The 24,948-nt window shown below is 43.9% G+C and overlaps 1 protein-coding gene across 3 annotated transcripts in view; it reads right to left on the reverse strand.

Annotated features, from left to right (window-relative positions):
• WWC1 (WW and C2 domain containing 1) overlaps positions 1–24,948 on the reverse strand; it is a 71,653-nt gene that overhangs the window by 7,134 nt on the left and 39,571 nt on the right. For all 3 annotated transcript variants that reach the window (XM_030503776.1, XM_030503778.1, XM_030503777.1), the window contains 14 exons: positions 23,443–23,519; positions 22,461–22,540; positions 21,402–21,531; positions 20,689–20,835; positions 19,439–19,512; positions 14,126–14,368; positions 12,585–12,674; positions 9,755–10,284; positions 5,978–6,086; positions 4,135–4,215; positions 3,275–3,361; positions 2,287–2,479; positions 802–954; positions 118–218 (listed from right to left, as the gene is read on the reverse strand). In XM_030503776.1, coding sequence (XP_030359636.1) covers positions 118–218; positions 802–954; positions 2,287–2,479; positions 3,275–3,361; positions 4,135–4,215; positions 5,978–6,086; positions 9,755–10,284; positions 12,585–12,674; positions 14,126–14,368; positions 19,439–19,512; positions 20,689–20,835; positions 21,402–21,531; positions 22,461–22,540; positions 23,443–23,519 — 2,095 coding nt within the window. The remainder of the gene's footprint in view (positions 1–117; positions 219–801; positions 955–2,286; positions 2,480–3,274; positions 3,362–4,134; positions 4,216–5,977; positions 6,087–9,754; positions 10,285–12,584; positions 12,675–14,125; positions 14,369–19,438; positions 19,513–20,688; positions 20,836–21,401; positions 21,532–22,460; positions 22,541–23,442; positions 23,520–24,948) is intronic.

Genomic DNA, 24,948 nt, shown 5'->3' on the forward strand with positions numbered 1-24,948 from the left:
ACAGAAAGAGGCAGAAGCAGCCTCCCACTGCTCTTTATCATCTGCTTTTTCCTCTGCACATGAATGCCCAAATGCTCTGATCATACCACAGCACTAAGATAGTGGGATGCTACCTACCAGCTCTCTCCAGTAGTTAAAGTGCTTCTGCTTTCCTCCAGTTTCTTCTCCACAGCTTCCAGTTCAACAGCTGTCTGCTCTAGGAGTGCTGACACAGAGTCCTGAGGAGAACAAGAGGCTTCTTGTGAAGATATGACTCTCACAGACTGCAAAGGGCCCATCCTTCCTGGTCAGGACAGCCCCAACCAGCTCTCCTCTGGTGGCAGGAGAGTTACAGTCTCTCCACTTGCATTGTTCAAGCAGCCTGTTGCACACACAGTGCTCAGACAAGCCTGTATGAGCACACCAGCATATGCACATGTGCAGCTGCAGGCTGAGCACAGTGCGTGCCATGCACGTGCAAAGGGAGGGCTGGAGCTGGATCTTGACCTGTTCGGCAAGTTCACGGCAGCAAGGTGAGCTGTCTAGTGTGAAGAAAGGCAAAAGTTCACACATCACTTACACCAGCTCACATCCCACAGCCCTCAGCTTCATGAGGAGCAGATTTCAGTATTTAGCCCAGGACAAGGGCATATCTGTAATCAACATGTTCATTATGCTGCTGCACATAATGACATTTTCAAGTTCTAAATATAAACACACCAGCTTTCACTTCTTGACTATTGTAACAGTCCTTCAGCCACACAAACCCTCTTATCAGTACTACTTGGAAGAGATCTGTTTGATTTAAGCAGTTGTTCTTACTGTTTTCTCAGTGCAGGGTACTTCAGAGTGGATGTTTCCTTGTTTACTCTTCCTGGTTTGCTTCTGCCCATACTTATAACTGAGGAGGTTGTACCAACGGGTCGATTTCTCTCCAGATCTACATATGTCAGCAAGGCTGATCTGTGCTCCACCCTAGTGACAGCAAAACACCATCAGTGTGGCACTAAAGTGAACAACTACCACACGAGTAAGAAGAAATGAGAGTGAAACTCCAGGACTACTTGACTTTGGCAAGTTTGACAAAAAGAAACATTGCCTCATTTATCCCTGTTTCAACAGTACTAGTGATGCTTTCTGTTTCATTGTGTTTAACAGTGTCTAGTTCTTTCAATTCAAGTAGCAAGTGTTCCACTACAGGTCCTGTGTACAAGAACAGAAGTATGAACAGTGCTACTGCAGTCAGCATAAATTGCTGCCAGAGCTCCAAATTAAAACAGAAAGGAAGAGGAGATGAAGGCTCCCCTTCAAGAAATTTGCAGGGCTGACAAAAATCACTGCCTCAGACCGAGATGCTTCAGCTTTGTATATTCCATTCCTCTTCACCTGCCCTGTCATTTTTCACTGCATTACATTTAGTACACATCCTGATGAATTCAGAACCACAGCAAAATTGATTCATAGTTTATTTAATCCATGCCTGAGTGGACTCCACTGCTGCAGCCCAGTCCAGCAGACATGCTGAGCATGCCTCCTGCAAGCTGGTGTGCTCCCACCCAGAGCTCAGCTACAGCCACCCTGCCAAAAGACAAAAACTCCATGTGGAAAACAGTTGCTTTCCTGTACCAAAGGTGCTTTGCAAAGCAAGTGAAGGAAGAAATGCAGAAGCACCATAAAACATGTACCCCTCCAGCCAAGGGAGATGCTATGGAATGCATAGCACAGAGCATCAACTTTCCTGTAACTTAATGGCTGCTATGTCCCAGCTTAACACACCCTGCTCATGTTCTGCAGTACAATACTCCAGGAATAGTTCAGTTAATACTGAGCAACAAAAAAGCTATTCTAACTACAGTGGGCAGCTGCCTATGGCAATACTAGTACATGAAAAACTATATTCATGTAGATTTTAATAGTGTAGATTAATAGCAGGTTTGGAAAAAAAAAAACCACCATCCTTTAGGGATCTTGAATATTCTACAGTGGCTTCCAAGCTCCTGGAAGTCCATTCTTAACCACATTACAACAAATGTTTCCACCAAAAGGAAGAGAAATAGGTAGAGTTTCACATTAAATTGCAAAAGAAAGGAAATAGAGTAGTTTGACAAAGTCATCAGTAGTTCTGCATCAACACATTTCTCTAATAGATTGATTTTGTTTTCCTGATCAGAATTGTTACTGCAAAGAACATGATCTGGGAGAGAGCTGAGGGTTATTAAGAACACTTGCACACTTCAGAGCTGAAACTGTTGCCTAATTAAAAGAGGAAACACACACAAAGGTATTAAAACAGAGACTAATACTAACCAAACATTCTTCAAGGTGAGACTTATCTACAGTGCAAACATCAACTCTTAAAGTCTTCTGGCGTAAAGCCGGATAAGAGATAGAAACCCAGAATACTTCATTGTACACAAGATTGTCTGAAGCTTCCACCACTCTTGTGCGGAACAAGCAGCTTGTGCTCTCTGAGCAGGGCAGGACAGCCACACGGATGATCCTGTCGAAGAAAGCATCACAGTCAGCACTGCCACCCAGGAACAGGGCTGCAGCATCCTGCGCTGCACCAGCTCCATAGCTCTGCAAGTGAAATCCATCCTAAGCACGGGGGATACCACTGTCCTGTCCTATTTCTTCTGGATATCAGTCAGCTGAGAAAAAAAGAACATCTCGACACAACATCAGAGGTATGAAGTGGCAGGAGCTGCCATAGACTTCATCCTTCTGACTCTTGTAATCAAACATCATAGCTGTTTTCCAGCCTAGCCGATTCTATGATTATGGGATTATGTTTAACATGGTCATTTACGTTGATGCAACTCATCACACTGCCAACATGCCTTTTGCAGGTAGGAACAGCTACACCAAAATGAAGCAAATCTGTCAGCTTATTCAGCACACAGCTGAATTTAAAGAAGCCTTTTGCCTGGAAGGAGGCTGGTAGCAGCCGTACATGTCCCCACACATGCACCTTGCAAGGATGTCCTGCGGCAGAACTCCACTCGATGCAGTGCTGTGGGCACTGCAGCAGTTCAGACCCCTGCTGGCTACTGCTAATTCCAGGCAAATCCTTCCCCAGCAACTACTGACCTTTGAGGAAAAAAATGCACCTTGTTTCTGTTTGCAGGTTTGTTAGTTCATAAATGTTGCTCCACAGAACAGTGTAGAAGGATTCCAGAATGAGTAATTTTGAAGAGTGTGACCCCCACCCCCTCCCCCAAACCCCAACATCTATTTAATTCCCACCAAGATCTAATACAAATACTTCAAAAGTGTGCTTATTTCACCCACTTACACTTTCTGATCTTGCTGGGACAGCAGTGCTGGGACATTACTCAGCTGGATGACCAGTATGGCAAACTGTTTATTTTTGTCATCATATCTGAATTAGAAAGACATAAAAAAACATTATTATTAGAGAATTCAGCCTTGGACTCCATGAATGGGAATTCCACTTGCTTCATCAACACAAACAACATTAACATTTACAAACAAGACACAACTATAATGGGACCATGGCTTGCCTATAGTTTTAAACAAAACCAGTTTCACATTCCATGACATTTTGCTACCAGAACATCCAGAACTTCGGAATCCAGATAAAATGGATCTGACCTAACACACATTGCTTTTCCTAGGGTCTAGCCCAATTGCTGTAAGTAAAATCTTTCTAAAGGCCTTATATAATGACTGTAGTATAAAAAAGTTACAAGCAGCAATACCTGAAGTACAGCAGTAAAGATGTTAGGGGTAACCACTGGTTTGCCGTGGATGGCCATGACAAGAGAGTTTTATGCTACTTATTTTTCCTCAAGTCCTAAATAACCTCCACTAAGTCATTTACGGAAGATGCCTCCTATGCCTGACCCACCACTGAGGGACTCAGGGGGATCAATGATTACAAATGCCATTTACTGCCAGAGCTCCTGCTGCTGGTTTGCACCCTCCGACCACACCATCACCAGCTGATTTCCACTGACATGAAAGAGGGTAACTGGGCCAAAGACCTGGAGTCGAGTCTAATTCTCAATTACACCTCACAGAGGACATTCGTTAGTTAAGACTAATAGGACAGGATAAGAAGGAGAAGCAAACAGAACGGAAAGCATTATGTTTTAAATCCCATACATTATTCTTTCCATGCATAGAGTTTACCTCATTGCAATTTGCACTTTAGCTGTCCCAACTGCTTCTGTGTCATCACTGTCAAACACCATCATTTCTGACACACACGGTCTGAAAGAAAGCAAAGACAATTAAGGACTTGATTTCCCTCCTATTGAAGTGACAGCATTTAGGTGATACAAGATCTCTTCCATTCAGGGCTTGGGTATATGGATTTTGTAAAATTAGCAGCTAAAAGAAAGCCCATTTGAGAAGTAAGTGCAGTCATCCTTACAGGTATGTGTTGTGGTGCTTATCAGCAGAAAGTCATATGCCTTCCCTCTTCACTGCCAAAAAAAGCCACACAAAAGACTGCAAAAATAAGGCTGTGAGGGATTTTAAAGGGTTCCCTTGACTGGATTTTAGTAAAGACAGCTGACTGACCAGCAACAGAAATAAGACTTAACAACTGCAATCCTGCCTGCATCATGACAGCAAAAATTCTCAAGTTTGGTTAGATTTAAGTCATTCCTTTGTTTCTTTAAGCAATCAAACTTCCCTAAGCACATTACAAGTGACAGAGTACACTGGTCTGCCTTGAAACAGTCACTTGCATCATTGCCCTCCCAGTGTAGTTCTCCTCTAAAGTTTTATGCACTGAAAGTCCCCAAAACTACATTCATTGTCTACTTGGCTCAGAGGCTATGCTGAGCATATGAAAACAGGATTAGCATTCTGCCAAGTGTTTTCCATATTCCTTAGCACTCTCTTGCATTCCGTTACATTTCAGCTAGAGGACAAACCTATTGCTCACATCCTACCCTCACCATTTATTATAGGCATCAAAATGATGCTGTAGTCATGCCAAAGGTTGCCAAGTCAACAACCCAAACACCACTAAGTAACATCAGGCATGCAAATGTGCATGGGATGCCTTCTGTAACTGCCACATGTGATCCCTCCTCCCCTCTCCACAGAAGCCCCTATCCTCTTGAGTGGAGACAGGGACCCAACTGCCTGACTGCCTGGCTTGAGCCCATGAGGTCTGATTTACAAGTGTTGCACTTCTTGTCAAAGTGAATCGTGCTATACACATAAAAAAATGACTCAATTATCTAGAAAATGAACGAAGGTAATGAATGAATGAATGAATGGGGAGAAAATGAGATGAGCAACTTTCACCTCTACAGACGTATCTTGCAACAAACGACCCCGTGATTTCTATCAGTGCCAGTAAAACCAGTAGGAAAACCCATGTTAGATGCAGCCAAACCAGGTATCAGTAAGATCAGTACCTTCCAGTGAAGGTTTTGTCAAACCACCCCAGAGAACTTTAGCAAGCAGTAAGGGAGGTGCAGAAACCCAGCAAGAGCAGGGACGCCCAGCTCTGGCTATGAGCTATGCCCTTAGGGGAGAAGTCCTGCAGAAATCACATCCTGCATCCAAGCACTTGGGAACTGCATCTCAGCACATACACACACACGAGGCAGCTCAAGGTGCTTCTGCTATCTTCCTTAAACATGCCAAAGTGCTCTCCCACTGACAGGGCTGTCATTGACACCACAACGCCTGACTGACAGGAGGGGAACTTGACACTGCCTGATGGCTCTGGTACCCCATCAAAGCAGCACGGGCAGCTTAGCAGCACATGCAGAAACAGACCAGGTGTCCAACAGTTCTCTGTGAGCTTGCTCCCAGCTACTTCTGCTATTGGAAGCATGGGTCATTTTGATAATCAAGTTCAACCTGCTCACAGTTTTATTCAGAATTATGAAGAAATTTGAGATTGAGAAGTTTAGCCACCAAAAAGGATCATAACCAGCAGTACTCCAGCTGACTCCTGTGTGCAAAGCTGAGTGTTTGGCTTCTTCCTAGAGAGAGGTCTGGTGTCTACCTTTGTACAGACGCCTCATACACCCCGCTATCTCCAGCAACAGATTCATCAGACACTGCAGCTGACACACACGCCACCTTCAGTGCTGTCCCTCCTGCTGCATTTATACCTATCAGAAAAGCACAGAGGAAAATCAAAAACATGTGTTAATGCAAATGAACAGTCTGCATCAGGAGCAGCTTTTTTCCTCAGCCTCCCCTTGAATTGCATCTTTTCTCCACCCAAGTATTGTTCAGCAACAGCACTTTTCTGAAGCCAGAGAGGGCACAGGGAGGGCGGGCTCTGCTCAACATCACATTAAGTTAGTGCTTCAGGAACGCACCCAACTGTCCTGGAGCACCAGCAGCTCCTGGAGAACCAGAGGAACAGCCTGTGTGGTGGAGGTGGCAGCAGGGCTTCATTGCACAGTCAGTGCCCATTTAATCCTTGGGCCCTGCAGGACCGTACCCACAGGCTGAGGTTACACACTGGTGTGCCGAGTGCATTACAGCGGGCTACCCCTGGCACCCCCATGGGTGCAGGTCCTTGCAGGCAATGCCAGAAGAGCCTTTCAAAAGCACTGGAAAGGCAGGGCTGCTGGCAGTGTTCAAGGCCAGGCTGGATGGGGCTGGGAGCAACCTGCTCTAGTGGTAGATGTCCCTGCCCATGGCCGGGGGTTAGAACCAGATGAGATTTAAGGTCCCTCCCTACCCAAACCAGTCTGTGGTTCTATGTACCCATGCAAGATAGGCAATGTGCAGAAGCAGCAGAACTTCTAAATTCTAGTGAAGTTATAAACATGGACCTAGTGCAAGTCACCCTTAAGCAGGTAGTAGGTCTTCTGGTCCCAGCTACCCAGAGGTATCCCAGCATTGGGCAAACGCTATTGACCAAGCTCTGGCCAAGTATGGTTGACAGGGAGGGGTGTACCCTGTCTGGAGATTATGCCAAAGCTAGTTTCCAGGAGGGGGAACAGCAAGAAACCACCTCTCACCTACCCCTAAACTCCAAAGGTTAGTGTATACAGGACAGAAGCTAGGTCCAGACAGGCCAGTAACTAGCTAAATATGGAGAGAGATTCTAGGATTTAAAGTAGCAGCCACACGCAGGAATGCAGGGAAAAGGAGGTAGGGAAACTGAGCAAGTTGAAGCAAGCAGTTTTTTACAGAAGTGTTATCTCAGAGATTTCTTGTGCTACAAAATAGGGACAGATACACCCTGGAAACTTGTGCACATTCTGCACCTTTCCACATGAACCATTTCTGCAGAGATGCTTCAGCCCAGGACCCAGCTCAGTTCGCTCTCTGTGTCAGAGCTCTGGGAGACCTGCTCCAAGGCTGAGGGAGCTGTGAATGCTGTCCCACTGGGAGCAGCTGTAGCCCCATAGCAGGAGTGCAGCAAAGCCACTAAAAGAGTTAAAAACAGCTTTGGAAAAACACTGGTGCAAAACGTATGCAAGCTCAACGTGGGGTTATGGAGTGATCCAAGGACTTGTTCTACAATCAACAGTAGAGGGTGCTACAGGTAACCCCAGGACATGTGTGTACATGTGCCATTTGGGCCCATTTATCCATGTATTTTTTTGACACCATCACTGAATATTTGTTTTCATCTTGGTATTCCCATGGACAGAAAGAAATGTCCAGACTTTTTCCCCATGAATAAAAGCATCTGCAACACAATATATCAGTCATTAACTGAAACAAATGGATCCATTTAATCCTGGTATTCCCAGTTTAATCTATGCTCCCTCCTGTCGCGTGCTGGGCCCCTGCTGCACTCTTGATCAGAGGCTGTGCTGGAGGTACGTGGGCAGGGTCAAAACTATGTTTCTCTTTCCTCAATGCTGCTTTGTACCTCCTATTGCATGGTTTTAATAGGAAAATGATTCCTTGCCCGCTGGCTGGCTTTCTAGATGAAGGCGTGTGAGTTCTACACACCACTCCCAGAAATGCTGCTCTCTGAATCCCTCTGCATGAGGCTTGCTCACTGGGGAGAACACTGCAGGTTCATCTCCACATGCTTAATCTCTTTTTCTGCTTCAATTACCAATGGTGTCCAGTCATTCCCACCAGAGAGCTTTCATTTCAGACCATCCGAGCCCCTTTCAGGTGCAAACCCCCTGCAATGAAGTGGCTGGTATCTGTTTGTGCAGCAGAATGCTAAAGTGTAAACCTGAATGAAGATGAATGGTTCCCTGGAAGGATTCATCATGCAGCCATCCTGTTCCTCACTGGTTTTGCAAAGGACTTGGAAGCCCTGCAAATCTTACACACACTCTGAACCTGTGTGTTTTCATGTGGCTAAGTAACACAAACCTTATTTCAGCCTCAGAGGTTCTGCAAAACTCCTAATCAAAAAGCAAATCCCTCAGATACATACTACTCAGCTCTACTTACAGGAACACGTGAGCATGCTTTGCCCATGAGGCCAAGTGCTGAGCACCCCAGATCCAGCCAGTGTGTTTCAGGTGTTACACTGACCCCCACAAAATGCCTGAGGAATAAAATCTCATCTTGTTATTGCCCTGAAATAAACTACTTATGGTGATTATTTTGTCTGCTGACTGGCTAACAGCAATAATCACTTAATCTGCTTAACACCTGAGCTTTCGCTTTGACAGCCTTGACAAAGCTCAGAGCTAAAAAGGTTAAAACTAATCAGTGCCCAGTTCTAATAACAATAATTAGTGTTTCCTACTCAAATGCATAATACCTCTTGCTTGTAGGGAAATGGTAGCTCTAAGGGGAAGATCTGCATTTGTGTCATTTATTGTATTTTAAACAGTGTCAGCCTTCTTCATGCAGAAGGCAGTGATGACAGGGTGCTAGTTCCCTTGATTCACATGGGCTGGTTTATAATCTTATGAAAACCAGGAAAAAACTGCACCACTGGTTCCTGCGACTACAGCTTGCAAGTTTATAATGCCCTTCAAGATCTTCACTGCAATTCCAAATCCAGCCATTTCACTCATCTCCATGGGATATAATCCACCTACAGAGAAAAGGGCTCCAGGCAGGCCCCAGCACGAGTGTCCTGACTGCTGCCTCTTGCTTTCCATCCACTCCAGCCCAGCCATGGTTCTAAAAAGGGATGAGCCCTTCCCACCCCCAGCAAGCCATATGCGTGCATGAGAACAGCTACTATCTCTGAATGTCTTATCACGCTCACGATCCAAACACGTTTTTGTTGCTAAGAGACCATCCCCCTCAAAGCAGCAGAAATTCAGGCACAGCCTTGACAAGTCTGCTCAGCTGAAGTTAATAAACCCATTGCCACTGATGTACTGGGAACCAGAACAGGAGTTGTGCGTGCTGAGGTGGTGGGGGAGGATTTCTATTATCATTTGTTAACTGTTAAGCTAAGTGGCTTTCCCAGCCTTTCTCAGAACTTGGCCAGAAAGTTTGTGTCAGTATGGCATTATGTGCCTCCCAGACCCAAAACATTAGATGACCTTCTGAATAGTCTAGTGCCAAAGTAAACCAGGAATCCCACCACAGCCATTTATATTTGCACATGAAATCCCTGTGGTTTCTGTACACGTGCATATAAGTACACACTAAAAACATACCTGGAAACGGTGTTCTGCAAGACTCATCAGATCAGCAGCATTTTTCATGTACAAATTAAAACACGAACCCTTGTTCCCAGGAAGGATAGAACACTCAGTTGAATACACTTTTCAACACAAAGATATCAAGATGACAGACACCTTCTGAAATACTCGCTTCTCAACGCTTAACAAACTACATTAAAAATGAATGCATGCATGTGCATGCAAATAGTTTGTTACCATACCTTGACCTAGATGTTTATCTCCTGCTCTAGGCTCTTCCAGTCTACAGTTGCCACTCCCAGTGTTTAGGGCGAGTTCTGAGAGATTTGTACTTATCTCTGTGTCATCAAAATCCATATGGCTTGAAAAGGCATCACCAGCTAGGAGTGGGTCTATCACCAGCGGAGAGCAAGGCGGAGATGGGGAAGAGAGAGATGACCTTGGAGATAACGATGACATGGATTTTGGAGTACCAGACAGTGACCTCAGAGCCTGTATACGGCTGGCGGTATCTGCTGTGTGAGTTTTCGCTACTTCATTCTCATGTATAGTGGTGATGCAGCCTGATGGTCTGAATCCGGCAGCTCCTTCTAAGAGGAAGTCAAGCTTGCTTTGATATTCTGAGTCCAACTGCTCCAGGTGCTCGTAGTAGAGGTCAGTGAAGCTGGCTGAGGTGGATGAATCCTGGCTGGAGGTGGCAAGAGATCCTCTGCTAGATGCGAGAGAGCCAGGGCTGCTGCTCGAGGAGAGGGAAAGCATGCTGGCGGAGAGACTGAGGGGAACAGGTCACAAAAGCATCGCACTGTATCTCTGATTCCCATGTGGTACATTTTGCTTTGTTAGCTCGGGCCATACACATTAGTCCCCACAACAACCCAGAACCACAGTCTACCCAGCAGAAAAGTTAGGTCACTTTTCAGTATAGTTCATACACATTTTTTACTCACCATATCAACCTCATCAGAGGCCTTGTTTAGCCAAAACAACTCTAATGAAGAGTTTCAATCAATTAAAATTAGTGACAACATTCTCCTCCCACATGTGCCTGGGAAAAAAACCCAACAAACTCTGGTTCCTGTTAATCTCCAAAGCAGACCACAAAAACCAGCAAGGCCCATGCAAGAAGATGAAGTTATTGCACAGGGAAATGTTCTTCCATTTGCCTCAATCTTGGAGCCACAGCCAAAAGGCAGTAGCACAGCTGCCTGGAACCGGCCCTCAGAGATCGTAACAGCCAGTGGTTACCACAGAACTGGCAGGATCTACCTACGGGAAAAGCTGCTACATGGAATCCAGGGCCAGGAGGGCACGGGAGACAGTTGGGGCTGGGCTGTGAGGTCAGTCCACACAAGTGATTTATCCCTAGAGATCTCGGTTCAGAAAAGAACTGACAGCAAAGTTAATTTTAAGCAGGTGCTGAAGAGAAGTGTGCTCAGATGAGAAAGCCCAGACACCACAGCACACTGTTTTCTGCTCAACAAATTCTCCAGTACTGACTACAACATACACCATTCCTAGAAATGCCATGTAAACTAACACTCCTGGTCCAGACATTAAATACCTGGCTCATTACTGACTGTTTAAAGACCCTCAAGCCTCACTTCAGACAGGCATTAGCTATTGAAAAAATCTCTGCATACATCCAGGTGGCTTCGGTTGCCCCCTGAAAACCAGTGAGAATGTTCAACCAAATAATCCCTTACTTATTATTTATGGGGTAAAAGCTGGAAGCTGCATTTGTATAATTATGCCATTGGCCTTATGAGAAAAAGGAAAGTATGCAGAATTTAGTATAATTTTGGCACAAAATGTCTTCTGCATTTGTATAACAGATGTGCACTGTATCACATTTATTCAAAGAAGGTTTTAGTTGAAACATAACTGAAACGTGACAGATGCGTTTGCATTTTGGCAGTATATATAGACCTGGGAGGACTAATGAATTTAGAGCTTTTCAGTGTGTTTCACTGTGAAAAGGGAGGGATTTTTAATTAATCCTTTGCCTATCAACAAACTGGGCTCGACTTCATTTTGTGCATACCTTTGAATGCCAGACATTTTGCATTATGGGGTTAATAACAAATGCTTATTCTTGTGAAGGAGCATGCCAAGAACACTGGGCACATAGTTAGGAAGAAATTAGTTTCACATGCTTCTTGGTCACCTCAAAAGATCCCTAATCAGCTAGATGAAATGAAAACATGGTGCATTTCCACTGCGTAAGAGCATCACAGATAGCTATTCTCCATGGTGGCTTATTTACATGTCAGGCTTGCACTATGATTTCTTTCCAGTCTTTTCGGTGCCATCTTCACAAAATGAAACAGAATCCAAGTGGGGCAGAAGCTACAAACAGAGTAAATTTAGTACATGCTGATAGGAAAAACCTCAACCAAACAAAAACCCCACCAAACTCTCTTCCTAATCAAAAAGATAAAACCAGTTTTAGCTAATGCTGATTTGGCCTTACTGCCTGCAGTCATGCATTTCTCTGCAAACAGTAATTCTATGCTCTTCCAAAACCACAGCCTGAACAACCAGACCACATGATGACTGCAGAAACGTTTCTATATACACCATATGAACCACAACAGATTCAGGGATCTCTTAATACACTGTCTACATTGCAAGCAACAGCACACTTGGAATTAATTTAGGGAAATATTATCATGACATTCATACATGACATGTAGTTGCATTACTGAGATCCACTTCACTTGCTGTATGTCAAGATAACATACTTTATTAATATAATACTCGAGTAATTCAAACATTAGTAATCAAAATCTCAGCTATCCTGAGTCACCTGTTCCATGTCCAAAACAGAAGCAAACTCCTCCTGTTGTCAGAGGCACCACCACAAAGTTATTTACTCCATTCTAAAGCATCCTTCTAAACTGAGTGGGACATACAACCCTCAAGGCTTCTCTTTCCACTGACTACACAGGGGTCTTGAGTCACTACTGTTACTGAAAGGCCTTTTAGACCTCTGAGTTGGGAGATGAAAGCAGAGAAAGGCAGTTACACCATGTGCAGATAAAGCACCTACAACTTCTGTGAAAGGTTACGTACCTTTTCAGCTGGGTGTGCAACATGGCAACTAATCGCGTTGTGTCTTCCAGTTCTCGGACAAGCTGATTTCTTTTGCTGCTCACCTTCAACCTAAGAGAAGACAGAAAAAAGAGATGAGCTAAAGCAGTGTTTACTACTTAAAATGAGGAGCAAAGCAAGATTCTATTTTTGCTATGAAATCCTATGGACGTTAATAAGAATACACAGCGTAATGTGGGACAGAACTTGGTCAGAATGTGTAGGCGTTTACCAGCTTCCAATACCCTCAAAATGTGGAACTCAATCCTGCAAACATTCTTAACAGGGAAAATAATTACAGCTAGTACTATGTAAGTTAGTATTTCTAGGATCAGGCAGATTTTGCTTGCTCTACACTATTGCATTTTTATATTTTCTTGCTAATAAAGGTGTAAATGCTTTCATTTGCTCTCAGTAAGCTCTACGGATGACTAAGGTTTACAAGACTTAGTTATTTACTAACTCATTATGGCTTTACATGAATTATGGACTTTAGCAACACCTCAGTTTTATTTCACACATGAATTGGTTTGAGACACAAACACATGCAGCTGGGTGCTCATATCCTAACTTAACAGGCCTTTGGACAAGAAATCCTTCTTCAGAAAAGTGCTATTTCTTTGGCACACTAAAAGACAACCATACTCCTAAAAATCACAAATGAAAGTGATCATCTTATGGCAAGGCCAGGAGCATCTGTTGAACTTCAGGCTGGTAAAAGTCCTGCAGCTGAAATATCCAAGGTGCCTACAATTTTCTACCACAATAAAACCATGTAAAGACTATGAAGAAAATTGGTAGTCTGGACATTGAGCATGTAGAAAAAATGAAAATATAAGGCCACAGAAATAGTGAATGCCATGTGCTATTCCATATATATTCAAGAGAATGCAGCTAGAAGTATTGCCATAGCCGCCCACATTAATACACCCAGGTTGTAAAGCTCTAGTGTACAATGCCTAATGCAGCATTCACCCTCCCTCTACATTCCAATGACATCTCCCCTTGCAAAACAAGTAAAATTAGGGAAGATAGCTGGCATTTTTTCCAGCTAGTTTAGATTCACAGGATATTCCATGCAACTCCCACAGCCCTGTCAAATACCAGTTCCTACAGGAATCACATACAGGGATGCTCAGAACAAACAACACATTTTAGAAATGTACAATTCCATCTGTTGACATTTGCCAGCCTCCAGACTGCAGGAGCTGCTGCGAGGTGCTGCCTGCACACAGAAACATTAGAGTACACTAACATTACACTGGGCTATTTTGAGCACTTCTTCCATGCTCTCAGAGGATCCATTTGTAGGAACCACCACCTTTCCCCACTTGGAGAGTAAGACTTGCAGGCAGTTTGTTTTGGGAGATGATTTCAGAAACTTGGAAGTAGAAACTGTCTCCTGGAAAGCTGAGCTATCAGCACATAGCTATCAGCATGCAGCCAGGGGATATTTGCTGCTGCTTGCTCCCCATTACCCTTCGGCCAACAAAGCAAGCTCTGTCCTATGTCAAGTAACCTACCTCTCAGTTAGAGCTTTGCTCTGTGTGTCTCTAGCAGCCTGAAGGTCTTCCTCCAGGCGCCTTCTCTCTGTTTCCAGCCTCTCCACCTCTCCTCGAGTCCATTTTCTGGGGCTGACAAACCGCATTTCTTTTAAGAGCTCCTCCTTCTCATTGATGAGTATGAGGCGGTCCCGCTCCGAGTCCAGCACGCCGGGCCAGGCCTCGCTGTCCAGCTTCGCCAACTGGATTTTCAGGTTTGCTATTCTGCAGCACAAAACCCAAGCAGTTATTCCATGAGAAGCGCCTGAGCTACTGCTTCAGACACACAAAGGTGCACCACAGCCAACCACATCTTCCACTGCTCCAAAGAAGACTCTTAGCTCACGGAAAACTGTAAATATCTGCTCTTTGATCAGGCATATGGAAAAGAACTGGATCCTCTCTGTGTATGGCTCGGATAGGCTGATAAAGATCAGTGGCTACTCAAAAGTTTAGAAACTATTTTTGTCTTTACAATGAGGAAATTAATCATATGCATGCTGCTACTGGAAGAATCTAACTATTAGCTCAACAAGAAGCATTTGGGGCACATTTAAGAGCTATACTACTTCTGGTGCAGTGTGCACCTGAGGACATAAAGAGTCGAAGAGGCAATGTGATCCCACCAGAGCTACTTTCTTGCATGAAATTAAAGTCTATTTGCATTAGAGGTATCATTCCAGATTTCAGTTTCAAGGCTGTATCACTAATCCCTCAGCACCATACAGCATTATCTCAGGCAGGAATACAATTATTAAAAGCAACTGCAATACAGGTCTAGAATTTAGCAAAAGCTTTGACTGACAGCAGAGGCGAGCACAGCTTTTGGCAGGTGAGGAGGCTGCTTACTCCAACTATGCCAAAGTCCCAGGTATCTGAACTGCTCAGTTAGCTCCACAAATGGTCAGCTTCGCAATGCAATCCAGCAGCAGGTCAGGATACAGAACCAAGGGCAGCAACATCAGTCTTCCCAAAGGAACCTGTTTCCTTTGGACTCACTGACCTACAACTCTTCATGACCTGATGGGGTAATCGTGGTAGTTTGGTGAGAAAAAAACCCTACAGATAAAGTTGAATAAGAGCTACCATGGACTTGTGTTTCTGGAACTTGCACAATCCAAAATGATCGAGTGCGGAGCAGGGAATGGGGAGGGCAGAATGGGCTGGGTGGAGAAATTACAAAAGCTGATTAGGCAAACAAGGAGAAGTATCCTGCAGTATAAGGCAAGATATCTGCAAAAATAATTCACCTGACTGACTAAAGACAAGAGAGTCAAGGCACACATGCCCCTTCCCACCATTAACTCAGGGTAATCTCTCACTCAGGTTTAGTAAATACATAAGAAAGGGAAGTGAAATGCTGTGTGTGTAAAGCGAAACTCCAATATTCATCTCCCTTTGGTAAGGGCTTCGGGACCTGACGACAGAATTAGTGGACTTAAATCAGGCACAACAAATAGCTGCGGCTGCTAATCTGAATTCATCCCTTCCTAGAACCTGGTTTATGCTACAGAAGCGCAGAGGATGGTGCATGCTTCCTGCACCAACCAGCACACACACAGGCACAGAGCAAATTCAATGCCAAGCAGCCAAATCCAAGTGTGGAGTAAGTAATAAGATGCAGATCTAGGCAGCAGCAGCTACACGACTGCTGAATGGCCTTGGAGAATAAAGCTTTGTCTTCCAGGCTCCGGAGGCCAAGAGGAACTCAAGCCCTGAGAGGGCCTGTGGAGGATTAGGCTCACACAGAGTGACCTGCCTGCTCCAGCACAGCAGACAGACTAGAGATCACCTTTCTGAAGAGAAGCCTCACTTTCTGTAAACCCATTTCCCACAGCAAGTTGCTAATTCTAATTAAAGTTCCATAACTGATATTCAGCTCAACTATTTTTAGGTCTTCTGAGGAGCTGTTTTGTTTTTAAGTGCCTGATAGAGTGCAATACTGTGCTCCAACAAAGAATTAACAGTGGCATTAAGTCATAATCCAAGAATTCCTCTGTGCATTTTGAAGGGATATGAGTTTAAGAGGATTGGTTGGCATTAATCTGATCACTTGTGGCATACATTTGCATGGATATGGCTTTTCCACTGGAATTTGTTCTCTATGCATTTCCGACTCTAACAGCTTTGTTAAACTAACCTCAAGTTTTATGTTTGTAAATGATCATTCTTTTTCCCCTTCTCAGTTAAAAGGAGGTTTATTATTCTGTTTTTTTTTCCAGTAAACCAGCATCGTGACAAAAGAAGTGCTTTGCAGACTGCCTGGCATTTGGCTGAGAACTCCAGCCCTTCAGCATCACCGACCAAGTCTGAACTCCATTCCTGCCGAGCCACACTGGGTCTGCACTGCAAAGAAGCCAGCACCTCTGGGCTCGGCTCATCCCATCTTTCTGAATGGCCACTTGCAGGACTGAACAAGATACAGAACAGGAAGTCTAAGTTTTATTTACCTGTTTTCCTTTCACCTAGAACAGGTAGCCAGATGGTTTATCCATTGTCATACCAAGTGTCTTGTTTTTACTGGGGAAAGCTGGTACTTACACATAACATACAACATTTTTAGTCTCTAGAGACCATTCAGAGCACATGCATCTCCACAGAAGTGTACACTGAGATGTGTATCCACAAGTAATCAGCAATCCTATATTAGATCAGCCTTCAGAAAAACTTAAAATCCAAGTGGGAGGTGTGGTCTAAAACCGACCAGCCAAATACCCACCACTTGCAATGCTGCTGAACGTGACATTAAAATATTCCATATTAGGAGATTATAAAGCCTAGTTTTAAATCCCTGAGTTACCACCAGTCACACAAAACCCAAGCTGAAAGTTTAACTGTTGAAGGAACTAAAACAGTGCTCAGAATGCAAGTGCTACACCACTGAGTTACTACTATATGTCTGAAATTGTACAATGTAGTTTAGTTGCATCTCTGATAACATTTATGCTGCAGTAGCTATCTCCTTGTTGAGATGTAGCACTGACATTTCTTTTGACGTGATATCCATTATCAGTTTCCAATGCAATTAAGCTAAAGGTTTGCCACTGCTGTTGCCCTTTGTTCTGTTTTGCAGGTTTAACATTATGGGCTCTTATTGTCTCACTGAGCTGTGAAGGGAGAGGACTCAGTGGTGGGTAAGGGAACATGAAGAATTGTAGCCTGATAGCTCGGGCGTGGTGAAGTTCAGCAAGATATTCACCCGCATCTATACCTTTAGTCTGGTCCACAAGAATGGTACAAACAGTGTCTGCTACAGTCCGCCTTTAAAATCGTCAGCCCCTTACAGATCTCCTAGCTCTAATCTAATTAACATGGGATCATCATAACACCACAGGAGCAGAAGGTTCCTCATGAGTCACTGTATCCATAGTATTGTTCCAGCTCAAAACCAGTCAAGATATTTGTTTCTGCAGCTCCTACCAAAGATCATGCCAAACCCACAGTTCTCCAACAGCTTTTCATTTTAGCATCAAGTATTCATCCCCTTCAGACCCATCCTTCCTCGTGCTAATGTTTTTTTTAAACTCTGAGAAAATCTACAGATAATCTAAGACCAACACAAGGTATCATAGAATCACAGACTGGTTTGGGTTGGAAAGGACCTTAAGATCATCCAGTTCCAACCCCCTCCCATGGGCAGGGACACCTCACACTAGACCATGTCGCCCAAGGCTCTGCCCAACCTGGCCTTGAACACTGCCAGGGATGGAGCATTCACAGCTTCTCTGGGGACCCTGTGCCAGCGCCTCAGCACCCTCACAGTAAAGAACTTCTGCCTTACATCCAACCTGAACTTCCCCTGATTCAGTTTGAACCCATCACCCCTTGTCCTATCACTACAGTCCCTGATGAAGAGTCCCTCTCCAGCATCCTTGTAGCCCCCTTCAGACACTGGAAGCTGCTCTGAGGTCTCCACGTAGCTTCTCTTCTCCAGGCTGAACAGCCCCAATGTTCTCAACCTGTCTTCATCAAACCTTCTTTAAGTGCAAGACTGTGTTCTGTGCCCTTCATCATTACTTCCAATGAACTATTTGCTGCCTTTGCAAAGTTCTGTCTCTTTCTAAAGAGCATATTAATTATCTTCTCAGGTTTGCCATTATCCACTTATCCCTCCTTGGAAAAGATACAGGCTAAAGTAAGAGTGCTCCACTGCAATATGAAGATGGAAAGTCAGTATGAATTAAATGGCAGTCTTAAGCAAAGCTTAGAAGTAAAAAGCAATTTTAACACTGAAAAATTAACGGCTGCATCTGGAGGATTCATAATTGTAATGTTGTTTTAAGAAGTCACAGAACAATTTGAATATCAAGGCAGGTTTGCAGATGTTAGATTGGCAAAATAGAAGTTCTGATAAAATTGCTCCATCTAAGAAGAAAAGAGTAAGTTCATGTCCAAAGCTGCTGGGCACACACAGTCTTTGACAATTGCCACAGATACAGATCAGAGAAACACAGCCTACTGACCACACCAATATACTAAAATGAGAACACTGAGTAACCCCAGCCTTAAAGCTCTTATCTCTAAGCAGAGACTAGAGAAAAATCCTTCTTTTCGCACATATCCCAAGCGCTCACTATACCATGCAGGTGAAGTTTTTTACCCTGGAATTGCAAAGACACCACCACCACTGGTTACATGGCTGGACAAGGACCAGGCCAATCAAAGCCTAAATCATAATGCCTGGTGGGTTTTCTGTTTAACTGAACAGTTGAGTTAGCCATTAGCTATTAAAAAAGTAAATCCCAGAAAACATTTGCTTAAATTGGCTTGTTAAGTAGAGATGACATTTTAAATCTACTCTCCATTCATCTCAGATAAGAGGGCAAGGGTAAAATCTTACCTTCTTGCAGATAAGCTCTGCAATTGCAGCCAAGCTCTGCAATTGCAGCCACTGATCACAGTTTGGTGTGTTAGGTGGTAGCACAATATACACTTCTCCTTATGAGACTTAAAGCCATGCAAACATTCATTTCGTTTTGAATAAGGCAGGGAGATGCCTTGCAATACAGTCTCCTTATTAGGAATGGGGAAGCATTGGCAACTGGTAGCAAAACCACTTACGTCCCCAGGTGTGGCCAGGCTGAGTTCTTCACGTATTAGTCATTCCTTAGTAATTTCTAGGACGGTTATTTATTTCTTGAATGATAATGTTGGCCCAGAAAGCCACTGGCTCCAAAACTACCATGTGTGTTTAGCAGTAATGCTGGGTTTCAAGCTGAGTGGCATCTTTTCTAGTGAAACATCTTCAGAATAAGCTGTGAGACAGCCAAAAATTACAACAGACCGAAGAATTACCTTCTCTTTGCTTCTTCATACTGAAGGCGTAATCTCACTTTCTCAGCCAACTGGTTATTGCTGCTGGTATTAAACTGAGACACAAAATACAAAATCAGCAACGTAACAACCACTCCTCTTTGGATGTTCCTCATTGAGATTGTTCATGTTACAAGTTACACGTGCTCTTGTCACACTCATTTACTAGTTAAACTAAGCACAGAATAGGAAAATATTGCCTTTGATTAAAATTTTCATGATTCCTTCAACTAATTAAAACTCCACAAGATTCAGAGGCTCTTTTTGGCCTAGTTTATCAGAAAAACAAAATCTACCACATAAAATCATAGAATGGTTTGGGTTGGAAGGGACCTTAAAGCTCATTCAATTCCAACCCCCTGCAACGGGCAGGGACACCTTCCACTGGAACAGGTTGCTCAAAGTCCCATCCAACCTGGCCTTGAAGACATCTATCTTGGGCTTCTATTCTCATGCACACACAGAGCTTTGTAATCTTTCTTCTTAAATGCTGTCTGCAATCTTTAAGTGCTGTGTTGCATTTTGTTTTGGATGGCATCTTGATTTGGTTGTGAAGCCTTAAAGACACGGGACATCCATTCCATCATGCCCGTATCTGCAGATCTTCAGTGATGTGTGTGGCCCTGACTGAAAGTGGCTGCAAAAATCTAAATGAAGGTTCACAAGAGTGGCCTCTGTGATGTGCTGTGTGATATACTATGTACCCACAGTGCTGATCGAGTCCTTGCTGAGGCTGGCACCAACCTGACACTTAGAATCTTGTTGCACAAGTGGGACTGAAGGTTTATGAATACTGAACATGTTTGATGGCATCAAAAGATCTGCACATATGCCATCATTCCCACTTGTAACACACTAAAAGCCAAACACTCTTAAGGGAAGTGTCCGCATTAGCGCTTAGCCCATATATAGCTGCTGGATGTTTCTTGTGTGGTAGTATATCGCTGCTATAAAGAGCGAAGGGAATATTTGTATCTCAAGAACCTACACCTACAGGCAAAATAAAACTTACTTTCCCTTTATTCCCACCTGTGCTATTCTAACAGAGACAGTGTGGGCAAACAGCAGCTTGCCTTTAGAGATACATTAACACTGCACACAAAAAAATGAAGGTCACACTGAAGTTCAAACCAGGAGAAGGTATCATTTCACAGACACTCGTACTAAGGCAGTACTACACATGGTTCAGAGGAATGCCTCCACATGCACTTGGCTTCTCACGAATTACTCACGCTTCCTGAAACGTCGGTCTGGGAGCTGACATCCAGGTACTGCCGGGGTGACAAAGGGCCGGAGCTTTCCATGGACATGCTGCTGCCCCACAGGTCTTGCTGGGATCCTCTGTCATTCACAAAGCTGTCTTTTAACCTGGCTAAGCTCTAAAACCATAGAAATTCATGAGGTGAGCTCACTTCTGCTTGAAGTACCTCGGCAGCCCCATAGCTTTAGCCTAACCTACACAATTAAGGTCTGACCATGTTTACTGTGTACGCTCAGACTCTGCAAGTGTGAGGTCAGGCATGGCTGGACTCCATCTCCCACAGCACCAAGCAGCCCACAGGCTGCAGCAGCACACCATCCTGCTGGGCAGGGAGGGTCTGCTGGAGACGGTAGACCAAGTGGGCCACAACGTTTTCAAGGCTTCTTCAGGTCTGCTCTTTCACAGCAATACAATTACTCTGGTTTCTTCTTGACCAATAAACTCTGAGACAAACACTCATCTCTAAGCAAGTGCTTACTACTGTTAGTTGCTATATTTTATATTTATTCTTTCCAGGATCTGAAGAACAAAAAGACTGCAGTCCAACCACAATACAGAACTGATTTATGTTAATAAAAACATCAATTACATATCCAAAATACAGAATAGTTCAATTACTTCACAGAAACTCAAGCTGATGGCAATGGTGACACAAAATACTATAAAGTCATCCTGTTTCAATACCTGAATGAGGTCTTGTTTTTCCTTCTCCCCTGATGTGATGGCCTTCTTCAGAGCTTTCATTTCACTTAAAATGGCTTGTGCCTCATCAAGTTTGTAGCCACCTTGAGTATCAGACATTTTCATGTCAATTCTGCATGGAAATGTTGAAAAAATATGCAGTAAGCTGACACTTCCTAAAGTCCAGTTAATGTAATTATCCCAGATACATGCACCTTGACACTCATTTTTAACAGAAACACACTCCTAAAGCCTAACAAAGACAACAGAACAAGAAATCACATCATCACCACCTAAGTTACTCCACTCGCAAGTACATTAAGCTTCAGAACTGATTTTAGCCATATCATCTCTTTGACTCCTCAGGGAAGACAAAGATGCACACAAAACCCCCCAAACAGTATGTTTGGGCAGGTTGCTGCTGGTTACCTTGTTTCTAACCTTGAGAGGTTCAACTCAGCCATCGATGAGAATTACCTTGTTTTCAGTCAGGATTTCAAACCCAGGCACAGGCCTCCCCTGCACGGCTGTATTTGCTTTCATAGCCTAAGTACAAGGTGCCTCATCCTTCCCTCTTCTCAAGGGAGTTCTACCCCAGCTGACATTTATAATAAATAAGGTATTAACCAGTGACATAATTTAAAACACACCAGATGTCTCGTCATAAAAAGGTAAGTAAATACTTGAAACTTTTCCTCCTCTTCCACTCCACCCCAAATTCTTCCTCAGTGCCCTAACCCAATGGCTCTTATAATGAAGATAATGGGCTGTACTGTCATCTGTATTGAGCAATGCTGAGTAAAATGGAATACCATTTAACTGCTGAGATCCTGGTTCAAATTCTTTTTGCCATGAAGTCAGTTCTGATGCAGTCAATCACATAAAAGCATTTATTTGATGCCCCAGGGCTGTGTACTGCTTTCAGTTGCATATGCCTAAAGACATCAGCAGCAACATATTTCAGCTGACTTTATTTAGACAGCTATTTATAAATGCAGAGGGGGATGCATTACAAGCCAGAGATATTCTACACTGAAAATAAGATCTTGAGAACAAACTTACTTCTTCAGTGTTTGAACTCCATGCTCTTTGTACTGGAGTTCTTGCTTCATGTGAGCTACTTCTCTCTTGAGTTTATTAACCTGCAGCAAGGTGTCACAGTTTTAGAATGATATTTTGAGTATTTAGGTGCAGCACTACACATTCAATTCAAACCTTATTCACTACAGACAGCACTCTGAACAAAGCTTCCAGAAAACCAGTTCATCTCAACAGCAGCTAACAGCCCTGACTGCATCCTCATCAGGACATTATACTGGCTAGGGCTTTATCCAGCACCCAGATCTCACACCACTTAATAAGGAGCCTAAGGGAATTTTCAATCTTATAAGCAGAAAAGCTGAGAAAAATTCAAGAGAGAGGAATGAAACACATGTTGATTTTACATGGAAACATTTAAACCCTTCTCAGGCACTAAAAACCATTCAGCATCAGGACAAAAGTTACACTGCAGCGATAGAAGCCATCCTCCAAGATACCAAACTAAAAGCCCCACTGCAAGAGTAACACAGCAGGATGATAACACATACAGCAAAACCACTGACCCTACAGCTTGCTGGTTTATATTCCTGCACAGAGGCCACACTGACCTACTTTACTTTGGTCCTTTCTTCTTCTCAAAGTGAGCTCTGCATGGGAGCGCACACTGCCACTGCTAACAGCCCGCGCTGAGCCAGGACACGCCAGCTGCCAGGCTCTGGAGAGAGCCCCCAGACTGCAGCGCCGAGGAGCCAGCACAGCTCAGCACCCCACAGTGTGTCCTACCACAGTGTGCACTGCAGCTTCCGAGGGAGTCCAACAGGAAAAGAGTGCTTCAAACTCTTAAAACGGCTATGTTTAAGGATTCTGATCGATTATCTCCTAGATTCAGAATGGCTGTATTAGCTCTTTCGACTGCTTTGGCATCTCCTTTCAGTATTTGCCAGGAGGTTTGGAAATAGCTGAAGCTACTTGTGGCAACCTGAGGTCCATTCATACCACTTACCCGGGATTTTGTAGTAGCAATCTCCGCTTTGAGGATCTCCGGGTCATACTTGGAACTTGACGACGAGCCGGAGATCACTAGAACAAATACAACACCCAGTTTAGCAGCTCTACCTTCCACACATCAAGACCTCCCCTCACTGCTGCACACCCAGATCTCCACACATTGCTGGTGCAGGCTTTTAGGCATTTTCCAGGTCTCTTGTCACCCCTCAAAGGCAGGGAAAGCCAATAGTGCAGTCAAGTGCTCCACAAAAAGCGTATACTAAGGAGGCCAGAGCATGTCCTACATCTCCAAGGACTGGATTTGTTCCAGGTTAACACACTTAACTGAGACTCCCAAACATGTTCACACCATTCAGTAGTGTGGTTTCCTGCGCTTCCACAGGCACTGAACAGAACTTACGGGACAGGCATAAAGGTTTACTCTATTTTTACTTGTAGACTTTCTCACTGAGTAAACAACCCACTGAATGTTTAGAAACAAACAAAGACACAGAAAGAGAAGGAACTGAAAAATGCAGTGCAAGCCTTTCACAGCCTCGAGGACACACCAATCATACAGTGTGTCACACTGGATTAAATCTATGTCCCATTGAAAGCAGAATTCTCTTCTCAGCAGCAGTTAAAACCCTTCTGCTTCAGAAGTTACAGGAGCTCTCTGCTGTGCAGTGTAGTTAGAGATAGCTGTAAGGCAAGAGAGATATTTTGATCCTTGCAACCCTGTTCATGCCCTGTAAACATGGAAAAGCATTTCTAGTTCTTTCTGGTTGTATTTTTAAGACAGATCACATCACACCAATGGAATTCATGTTCACAGTGTTCTGAATGGGCTGGTCTGGACACCAGCACTTGGGTAGAGTGCTCACAGGAACAGACCAAAACTATACTTCAGAGCTGACGGACAGGACCCTGCTCAAATCAGACTCCTGCAGCTCACAGAAAACGACTTAAGCATTTCTAACTTGAGGCACAGGATTAGCCAGCAGAACTCACGGAGTGGGGGAGGTCAGCCCACTGATGTGGCTGGCAAGAACATAAGAACTCTGCAACACTAAGGATTATAAAAGCAATTCTTGCAGGAAATAAGTCCTCCTGTGGGCATTTTACAGCTCCTAAATAGGAACAAAAATGAGGAAATTTGTCCTACTATGAACCTTTCTGCACCAACTCTTGAAGCACCAGGTATTGTGTTTCCTGTGTGACAGAGAATAGAGGGCACGAAACAATGTTCTTCGTATGCAGAGAGATAATCCACTCATGTTATTTTCTACATGGCCTAACATACGGACCCTTAGCTCCCCAAGACAGTCACTCAGCTACTTGGAATGTTAAAATCCAAAAGGGCCTGGCAACAATACCTGAGATGAGCCTTCTTGCTTTGTTTCTATACTCTGGACAGGGGGTCATGGAATACCATGGAACCTCATTTTTCTGCACTGAGCCACCATGTTCTTTTGCATTTGGGAAGCCCATGCTGAAAACCTGCACACCTCCTGCAGTGACT

The sequence above is a fragment of the Strigops habroptila genome, chromosome 12, assembly GCF_004027225.2.
Source record: "Strigops habroptila isolate Jane chromosome 12, bStrHab1.2.pri, whole genome shotgun sequence".
NCBI classification, from domain to species: Eukaryota; Metazoa; Chordata; class Aves; order Psittaciformes; family Psittacidae; genus Strigops; species Strigops habroptila.